The sequence below is a fragment of the Rosa chinensis genome, chromosome 4 (assembly GCF_002994745.2).
Source record: "Rosa chinensis cultivar Old Blush chromosome 4, RchiOBHm-V2, whole genome shotgun sequence".
Lineage (NCBI taxonomy): Eukaryota > Viridiplantae > Streptophyta > Magnoliopsida > Rosales > Rosaceae > Rosa > Rosa chinensis.
This window is the reverse complement of record NC_037091.1, coordinates 4116270-4126332: the sequence shown is the minus strand read 5'-3', so window position 1 is coordinate 4126332 and position 10063 is coordinate 4116270. Positions and strand designations below refer to the sequence as shown.

Sequence of the window (10063 nt, the reverse complement as noted above, 5' to 3'; positions counted from 1 at the left end):
GATGCTGCCACTATGGGTTTAATTGCACCTGCTATGAGTAAGCCAAATAAGAAGAAGCGTGGTCAACCTGCTGGTAGTCTTAACAAGATGCCATATGGTACTGTTGGTAAGGGAAAGAAAAACTCCGAGGCAAGTAGTGAGAAGTAGAAGGGTGCCAAGGCTCGAAAGAACTTAACTGGGGACTTGGCAAATGCTAGCGACTCCAACCCTAAAGGGAAGGTGTTGGTTTTATGTTAAGTTTTTCTTTGATTTTCTCAAGTCTAGCGTATGTGATGGTAGCTTCTAGGAGCTTTCTGAGATGTTTCTATGTGTCGCTTGTACCACAATTGCGTGCCTGGAAAGTGAGGCGGAGATGATTGATTTTTCCTTAGGAGGCTAGGTTATTATAGCATGTACTAGGCTTGCTTTAAGCGAGCGGAATGGTTTGTAATGAGCTGCAATACTTGGGTGAAGGTTTGGTAACAGCTTGTGGATGTCAGTTTCATCTATGATATATTTGGGGCTTGTGGCATCTTTTATAATTTTTAACAAAAACATGTTTTATTATTTATTCTAGTTACGGTGTATTTTAAAATAATCTTATAAGTGGATTTAATCTAATATGTGATTACAAAATTGCGTGTATAATAAAATTCCACAAAAATCAGTTGTAATTTTTTTTTTAAAAATATTATGTGTGTAATTGTATAGTAAATACGACCTTCTAGCTCATAGTAGAAATCAAGTTGAGCTCGGATTGACCCTTTCAACATACTCAATTGATGAAAGTTTTAGCCTAATTAAGAAAAAGAGCTTAAAACTTAAAAAGTTTGTTATATATATTGTTACAACATAAGTAATTAACAATGTCCCCTAATGCCGGATTAATGGCATGTTATTGGGTCCTCAAATTGTTCATGATCATATGGGTTGCGGCAAGTTTCAGCTTGACATGACCGGGAAGAACACATTTTTTAGATGGAAATCAATATTAAGTTCCTAACATGTCTGGTTTCATATTCAGAAAGCCAAGGCCAATTAATAAAAGAAGACGAAATGGAATAATCTGGAACATAATATCCAAGCCAGTGAACATGCACTATAGTGTCTAGTCATATGTCTTCGATCTCTTCTCCTCTTCTCTTTCATTTTTTTTCCTGACAAAACGTCCCGTATGATTACCCAATATTCCAAACAAAAACAATTTTTAGTTAAAATAGATAAACGTACTACAAGACAAAAATCTTCATGTCCGACCTGTTTAATCTGATCAAAGTTGAAAGCCAACAGATAAAGCCTGCTTCTTAGCTAGAAAATGGTGAAGGTAGCTCGGGTTTGGCTGCAGGAACACCAACCCTTACTGGTGGGAGGTTCACATGTCTTCTGGTAAAGGTCCTGAGTCTGAGGAATGCACTCCCATGGGTGCCCTCGAATAGGGGACGTCGAAGGGAACGTGGATAAATTGGGAGGGTCTTTTGTCTTTGGTCGGGGACCATCCTAGTAGTGTCGAACTTTGTTTCTACAGCACTTGAGCTTCATCTTATGGATTCATTATGTTTGATTAGTCTAGGTTTGTCTTAGATTTTTCATTCATGACTCTTTCTGTCATTGCCCGGAGTCCGGGTGAGTCATTTCTTGTAATGTTATTCCTACTTTACTTCAATGGACTGACACTCCCCACGTTAAAAAAAAAGCTAGAAAATGGTCCTAAGCTCTAGACTTTCATTAACGAGAACTTAGTACCATTTAGTGGTTTATATATATACACGCGCGCGTGCGACAAAATCTCATTTTGTTAATCTTATAACACAACTTAAGTTAGATATGTAAGGGTGGGCTAGGAGAGTAGTTTTTTTTTTTTTTTTTTATAAAAAAAGAGAAAGAGAAAATCTTCAAGTTAGATACAGCTTAAATTATTAACTATATACTATTCATTTGAACAGTCTCTCCTTATGAATAATGCCTTTACGATTTTACCCTCACATCTGCTCCGGTGCTTTTCCGAATTTGTACTCACATTCCAATGCTTTATAGATCCTTATGAAGAAGGGCACCTGGTTCCACCCTTCATCCTTTTGTCTTTAGCTAAAACCTAATCCAGATGTAAAAGATGAAACCGACAAAATAAATCCTAAGTTTTCTTTCTTGGCTAGAAAAAATCACATCTCAACTCATATGATTTAGACTTTGATTTAGATGTTGAAATATCTAAGCACACATTATCCAATTTGAAAGCGATATGATTTTTCAATTTAATAAATGAAATTATATGATAAACTTTTGATTACAATCTTATTCAAATCGATAAAAATTGGAGATAAATAAAGCCTTTTGATGAAGTGATTAAGTCCAAATCCTTTCAAATCATATGTGACACACACCAAAAATTTGAATACCTTTCAAACGATTCAAATGACAATATCGAAAAGAAAAGTGGTGGAATTAGCCATAGTTCACCAACACACAAAATTTACTGTTCACCACCCATGGTTGGACACGTGCTAGCTGTGCCATGGAAGTGTACACGAGGAGGATAGTCCCTACCAATGGCAAAAGCCTCAAATAATCAATAAACAAAGGTCAAACTCGTAGCCTCCCAATAAAACTCCGCCCAAATTGCCATTCTCCCGGTTGGCAAATTCAATGCCCCTTCGGCTTCAACATTAAGAGTTCGTTGGGGTAGTTGCATCCTCCGAACTCCCCACCCTTCGTTCCCTTTAAATCCAAACTCTGTCTCCTTCTTCCTCCCAACACAAACCAAACCAACCTCCACCATTTCCATATGCATTAACCTCTCTCTAATCTCTCCTCTCTATACTCAACTTCACTCCGGCTACGTCTCCGAGCAAACATGACTACACAAGCGCCGGAGACGTTGTCGTCGTCATCCTCGCCCTCGCAGGAAAACGATATCCATCATGTTCAAGTTACTACTAAGAAAGTACTTCCGAATTTTCTTCTATCCGTGAGGCTCAAGTACGTGAAGCTCGGTTACCATTACCTGATCTCCAGCGCCATGTACATCTTACTCATCCCGCTCCTTGCGGCCGCTTTTGCTCATCTCTCAACCCTAACCGTCGAGGACTTGGCTCGTTTGTGGGACCAGCTCAAGTACAACTTCGTCTCCATCACCGTCTGCTCCAGCCTCATAGTCTTCTTGACGACCGTCTACTTCACCACCCGGCCGAGGAAGGTGTACTTGGTTAACTTTGCGTGTTACAAGCCCGAGAACGAGCGCATGTGCACTAGGGAGATCTTCATGCACAGGTCCAAGCTGACGGGGAGCTTCTCCGACGAGAACCTAGCGTTCCAGCAAAAGATTCTGGAGCGCTCTGGCCTCGGGCAGAACACGTATATGCCCGAGGCCGTGCTGAGGGTTCCCCCAAACCCGTGTATGGAGGAGGCCAGGAAGGAGGCGGAGATGGTGATGTTTGGGGCTATTGATGAGCTGCTGGAGAAGACGGGAGTGAAGCCTAAGGATATTGGGATTCTGGTGGTGAATTGCAGCTTGTTCAATCCAACGCCGTCTCTGTCCTCCATGGTTGTGAATCATTACAAGCTTAGAGGGAATATTGTGAGCTACAATCTTGGTGGGATGGGTTGCAGTGCTGGCCTCATTTCTATCGATCTTGCCAAGCAGCTTCTCCAGGTTTGTTCTTAATCTTTTCTATTAATCTTTTAATTGATTAAATGTACACACTTAATTTCATGAACAAAGAATTTTAGGGTATTTCAAAATATCAGCAAGGCTCCTGTTTCTTTTGGTAGATTTAGATATTTATTTAAATGAAGTTATTTGCATTACATTGAGCGATTTTTGACTATATTCTTAACTAGAATCTTTCACATATAGGAGACGAATTTGAAACTACCTTATATAAATCGGTCTTACCTTTATCACTTTAAGATAGATATGGTACAATAACCGTATCCTTTTAAATATGACACCAGCAATTACCATAAACACTTTTCCAGAACTGGGTGTACTACTTGTTCGATCACATGGGTAGCTTCCTTGTTGGGTTGAGATGTCATATAAAGCTGGAGTGGAATCATAAATATACACAACCACATTTGAAACCTTTCTAGTTTACCAAAACAAACATTCAACCAAACAGAAAGTAGGTTAATGTTTATACACTTTAGTATAGGGTTTGGTGGCCTTCCGCGTACATAGATAAGAAATAGCACAAAAATTATTCTCACTAAAATTTTAGCATACATATGAATTCAAATTAAATGAATTTTTTTTTATTTTTTATTTTTTATGTTAAAACACACTCATGTTTAGTGATTATAAATTCATCAATTCAATTTTAATTGTTTTTTATTCAACGACCGTAAATAGCATATTGAGCTACATGATCTAATTTACTTCTGTTAAAGAGCTTGAAACTTACCTCTTTTTGCGTTACAACAGGTGCACCCCAACTCATATGCCCTAGTGGTCAGCATGGAGAACATAACCCTCAATTGGTACTTTGGCAATGACCGCTCTATGCTCCTCTCGAACTGCCTCTTCAGAGTTGGCGGTGCTGCCATCCTCCTCTCCAACCGCTTCTCTGACCGCCGCCGCTCCAAGTACCAACTCATGCACACCGTTCGCACCCACAAAGGCTCGGACGACAAGGCGTATGGCTGTGTTTTCCAAAAGGAAGATGATACCAAAAGAATCGGTGTAGCCCTCTCAAAAGACCTAATGGCCGTAGCCGGAGAGGCCCTCAAAGCGAACATCACTACCCTCGGCCCTATAGTCCTACCCATGTCAGAACAACTCCTGTTTTTTGCTACTTTGGTAGCAAGAAAAGTGTTCAAGATGAAGAACATCAAACCCTACATCCCTGATTTCAAGTTGGCATTCGAGCACTTCTGTATCCATGCTGGTGGTAGAGCAGTGTTGGATGAGATGGAGAAGAACCTTGAGCTCACTGATTGGCATATGGAGCCTTCAAGAATGACACTTAACAGGTTTGGGAACACTTCTAGTAGTTCATTGTGGTATGAACTGGCTTACTCTGAGGCCAAGGGAAGAGTGAGAAAGGGACATAGGATGTGGCAGATTGCATTCGGGTCAGGGTTCAAGTGTAACAGTGCTGTGTGGAAGGCATTGAAGACTGTCAATCCAGCAAAGGAGAAGAATCCTTGGATTGATGAGATTCATCTGTTTCCTGTTGAGGTGCCTAAAGTGGCAGCCATTAAAATTTCTTCTTAATTGACTGAAACCACACAATTGTTTGGGGAGAGACACTGTATGAATCAATGTCTATAAAAGCATAAACTGATCATACTGGCCCTTGTGGTGTTTCTCTAGCTATGTTTTAAATTCATTACATGCAAGTTTTTCGAAAATGTATTGGACGTTTGGTGCATTGAATATACAACATGTTTACACGTACAACTAATTTCTCAGCCAAACCTGGTTTTTGGTAAAGAATTGAACAAAGGAAAAGGTAGAGCTACAGCTACACATACAAGTTCTTATGCTCGACTTTTCAATCACTCAAACTGACAATTTACTTAAATTCTGAAAGCAACTACGTATGAAAAAGGAATCAGTAAACGAAATATTCTGCAACATTTTCCCCAACACATTAAATATCATTGTGACCTAATCTATTCAACATCTACCTGAAAATGTCACCCGCTCTCACTGAGGTCACTGAAGCCCTAAAAGTGTAGGATTGCTCTTAGATGAAACAAAGAAAAAAAAGTCCTGATCTTGATTCACAAAATTGTTTCACGGACGGCAATTTATGAGCAAAATTCCCAATCTGAAACTAGTTAGTTCTCCTTTTTCTTTCTGTGATGTATGGTAGCATCATTCATTTTGTCCGAATTCACGCAAAATATGTGCAGATTTATTTTTAGGATGACATAATTTCAAAATAAATTAGCATGCATTTAAACAAGATATACTAAACAAGCCCAAGGTTACATGTAATTCACAATTCGGAACAAAGTCTCAATTCCAAAGAAGCTCACTGATATACAAAACCAAGAAGCAAGCAACACCTAGTACAGGAAATCCGACATGCTATATATACTGTAGATTCATTTCAGGACAGAAACATGGATATCCCAGAAACATATGTGATATCTCTAGATGCTACACCTCTAAATAAAGAGCACTTGAATTGCCGCTTAGAATTATGACTAGTTGTTTTTCAAGTCAACTGCTACATAGACTAGACCATAGACTTTGCTTTTAGAACAGTAACAATCTAATATACTTAATGACAGGCACATCACAAGGATGCAATTCTTCGTTACATGCCCCAAATACCACGGGCTGCTGCCATTTTGTTGTTTGGTCTAGACGTCAGTTCATACAAAATCCTGGCAAAGATGTCGGAATATTTGGCATCTGAGAATAGTACTTCTGCAAATGCATTCTCATAAGCTAGCAGCAATCCTCTGTTCTGTGGTTCGGACACGAGGCTTTCTAATATCATAGCAGCTTTCCTGCAAATTTCGGGAACAGGATGGGGCCCCTTAATAACTTTTAGCAGTCGATCAATTGCCCTGAAATTTGGTACATTTAAACAGAACAGCCATTTCAGATACAAATTCATTTTGGGATTATGTTTTCTTATGATAATGAGGGATTTAAGAAGAGCCCTCACCATCGCTCGTTAGCAAGTTTCAGTCTGCAGTCCATATTTACTTCAGAGAAGTTATAGAGCGCACCAACAGCAGCTGCTTGTGCATCTATTGCTGGTAAGCTCATAAGATCAACTAACCGTTTGTGTATCTGCAGTTTGATACACCTCATCATAATCTATGCATAATATATAAACATATATACAACAAGGTGATTATTGAAAATTAACCTGCGGAATGAAGGGAAGAAGAAAAGGTTCATTATCAGGATTTATGACCAAACGCCCAAGTAACTCAGCTGCAGCGCAATGCCAAGCTTTGACCGGAGACTCCAGCACACCCACAATGGCTTGAACTGCACGTTTTGCTCTGTTTGATAGAAAATTTAACTTGTCAACCAGGAGGAAACAAGGGAGCTTAAGATAAAGAAAAAGAAAAGAAATAGTAGATCAAATTTCTCACGTCATCTTGATGTAGGATGCCTTTGATGAACCAAAAATTTGAAGATCCAGCATCGGAGACAAATTTACAATTGTTTCGAGAGCATTTGTCACAAGTTCTTCATCTTCTGTTAACATGCAGAACATTGAAGTCATTCTGTTAGTGAATTATCACATCATTGCACTGCCGGAAGTTTTTATTTTTTTAGTCCTGATCAGTGGGAGGTTACTCTAGCTTTCTTTTGAAAGGAAGGACATGTATGACGCCCAACTATGTGGGGAACTGGAAAGTAGACAGGAAGAAGATCTTCTAACTAAAAGTTCATAATAACATAAAAAATCATTCTGCAATTTTCTCCCTTGGTGAGCTCGACTGTTAGGTCTACTGTTTGTCGTATGTGTCACATATGAATCACACATAATTGCTGATGTGAATGCCACATTGGAGACATGTGGGGAAAAAAAACTATAAACTAAATAAAACTACCTACAAGTGTTACAAATTGAAATAATGGAAGTCTAAAAAAAATCATCTAAACATATAAACTCTCAGAAACTAATGATGGCTTCAGACAAATGAAAACTTTTAAGACTGAAGAGATTCTGTCATATAAAAAGACAAATATCTAAGAAAAAACAAAGATCTACTCCACCATTATGGAGATGCGTGGAGATATTATTAATGGTATCCCAGTTTTCGACCTTTCACGCTCTTGCCGCTAAGGGTCTTCACTAACATTTTTTCACATTAAAAACAGAAAGCTGTTACATTTAGATTATCCTTTTCATTTGACCACACGGCTTCAAATAGGCATCCACATCAGCTATAACTTGGGACAGTTGACTTACCAGCCAATCTAACACAAGGGAAGTGGCAAGTCTTTCAAATATTGGGGTCTGGCACCAAAGTGAAATACCACCCAAACTATTAGGGTGTAGAATGTGATTGACCCTAGCTATTTCTATCGACAACAGAATTTTAAAGATGAGACAAGAAAGTGTATAGTAAAGAAGGAATGCACTCAATACATTAAAAACAGCACTTCTAACCTGTGATGTAATCTTCTATGCACTGAAAGACTGTTTCCAGACAATGGCGATGGACAGCCATAATATTCTCATTGTCTTGCATGAAAGAGAAGTTGCGGATGATATTAGAAGCCGCAACAGCACATTGCTGTCTTTCCGCTCTACCTTCATCATCAAGATTAAATAGACCATCTTCATCAAGCCACCACTCCGAAGAACGAAGATTGCTCACATTACTCAGCATAGATGCTTCTCCGGAACCAGATCCTAAGCTGCAACCAAAACATCTCTCCACAATCAGATTCAAAACTCATCACATCCAAGCCATGTTCTCAACATTCAAAAGTTCACACACAAGGAAAACTATAATCTTGTACGTATTTACCTGGGATGCGGAACAGTGCTATTAGACCCCAACACCTCGTACTCATGCCCGAACCCACTTACAACCAAATTCGCACCTAAATTCCTCACTCTTGGCGCCCTTACATGTTCCTTAGGAAGCGCTATATCGCGCCAATCATCAATCTGTTATCCATACCAACACACATTCAATACATACAACCCGAAAAAAAAAAGATAGTGCAATGATAAAAATTCCAAGGAGTGCAAGACATACAACAGTGAGGAGAGCATCAAGCAAGCCGGAAATCCTCGTGAGAGCATTATTGCTATCCTTGCGAAAATCATCTTTTTCTTTGAAAGAGAGTATTGTGAGAGTATTCAACGCCCATGTCAGCTCACTCTTCAGTCCGCTCTGAAGAGCATGAACTATCCTCTTATTGTTTTCCGCTGTAAAATTACATTCTTAACTACATGAACTCAAAATTCAACCCAAAATTTCACATCTTTCACAATCGATTCACTTTGAATTTGACAATTTTGCATACCGAGATTTCAAAATTGAGTACAAATTTCTGATAAAGGTGAAAAACTTTGAAAGAATTAGAGGACTGAGGATTTGAGATACTGACCGGTGAAGGCATTGTGAACGAGGAGAGAAGGACCGAGGAGAGTCGACGGAGCTGCGGTGTTATCGGCTGCTGCGGCGGCAGCGGCGGCGGCAGCGGCCGCTGCGGCACTACCGTGGCCGCTGCCGAATGGACGGCCTCGCTTCGCCGGCGGTGCGGAGGCTCCGCCGGAAGATCCACCGGACTTGTTTAGCTCCCTCTTCTGCATATTCTCTCTTCTTCTTCTTCTGTGACTTTTTGGGTCTCTAATTTTGATTTTTGGGACCTTATTTTAGGGCAAGTAAGTAATTTTTTGATCCGGATCCGGACCATAACGGGTCGGGTTGGGAAGATGAACCCGGATGTTTTTGTGTGTGGGTATTTTGCCTGTTTATGTTTTTCACGACCCTTATTTGTTATTTCAGTAATTTTGAAGTTGAAAATCACTCTCAATTGCTCTAGTTCTCTCTTTAACTCAAAACTGAAAGGTAAAAGAATAGTATATAATCTATAAGAAACACCATATTTGGATTTGATTTGCTAATTTTAGAGGCTGAATCGACCGACTATGGCCAATTAGTAGAGATACTTTATGCTAATGGCGGTCAATTCATCCCTTGAGATTCATGAATCAAATCCAGACTCGGTGTTTCTGATAGATTCTATACTCTTCTATCTTTTAATTTTGAGTTACACAAAGAAAGTGAGAGTTTGAGAGTGTGATTTCCAACCTCAAAAAAAAAAAAGTCACAAAAGAGAGCCACGTGACACTTGAGTTAACGGTGTTAATGACGGGGTGTATGAATATTATGTTCTAAAAAAACTAGGCTTAACTAATAAATTTTGATAGCACAGCTTCACTTCACATAGCTTAGAGGTGCAAGCTGGCTAAAACAAATGCAAGGAAATACTTGTTTTTTTTTTTTTTACTTTTTCTTTCATATATCAAACAAAATAATTCTAGTAAACTCAGAGTTTACAGGAAACCAGACTAAGAACTTTGTCGTAATCTAATTAATGTCATTTAGATTCCGACATCAAAATCAAGATCTTACTTTTAGACTT

General features: G+C 39.1%; 2 protein-coding genes across 2 annotated transcripts; one reads left to right on the top strand and one right to left on the bottom strand.

Moving 5' to 3' along the window:
• Nucleotides 1-2658: 2658 nt before the first annotated feature.
• LOC112198004 (3-ketoacyl-CoA synthase 11) lies at nt 2659-5377 on the top strand. The gene is made up of 2 exons (XM_024338987.2): nt 2659-3628; nt 4400-5377. The coding sequence occupies exons 1-2, from the start codon at nt 2831-2833 to the stop codon at nt 5189-5191; spliced, it is 1590 nt and encodes a 529-aa protein (XP_024194755.1). The 5' UTR covers nt 2659-2830; the 3' UTR covers nt 5192-5377.
• A 533-nt stretch (nt 5378-5910) lies between these two features.
• LOC112197680 (armadillo repeat-containing protein LFR) lies at nt 5911-9261 on the bottom strand. The gene is made up of 8 exons (XM_024338444.2): nt 9023-9261; nt 8668-8840; nt 8434-8576; nt 8070-8320; nt 7042-7147; nt 6810-6948; nt 6603-6730; nt 5911-6501 (listed from the first exon to the last, which is right to left on the bottom strand). Exons 1-8 carry the CDS (start codon nt 9225-9227, stop codon nt 6246-6248), a joined length of 1401 nt encoding a protein of 466 aa, XP_024194212.1. The 5' UTR covers nt 9228-9261; the 3' UTR covers nt 5911-6245.
• Nucleotides 9262-10063: the final 802 nt, after the last annotated feature.

Bases quoted from the DNA above. Each gene is read 5' to 3' on its own strand.
- LOC112198004 (XM_024338987.2), top strand. From the start codon at position 2,831: ATGACTACACAAGCGCCGGAGACGTTGTCGTCGTCATCCTCGCCCTCG. The intron at 3,629-4,399 runs GTTTGTTCTTAA...GCGTTACAACAG, and splicing joins TTGCCAAGCAGCTTCTCCAG to GTGCACCCCAACTCATATGC.
- LOC112197680 (XM_024338444.2), bottom strand. From the start codon at position 9,227: ATGCAGAAGAGGGAGCTAAACAAGTCCGGTGGATCTTCCGGCGGAGCC. The intron at 7,148-8,069 runs GTTAGAAGTGCT...GCATGTTAACAG, and splicing joins CATAGAAGATTACATCACAG to AAGATGAAGAACTTGTGACA. The intron at 6,731-6,809 runs GTTAATTTTCAA...ATCAAACTGCAG, and splicing joins TTCTTCCCTTCATTCCGCAG to ATACACAAACGGTTAGTTGA.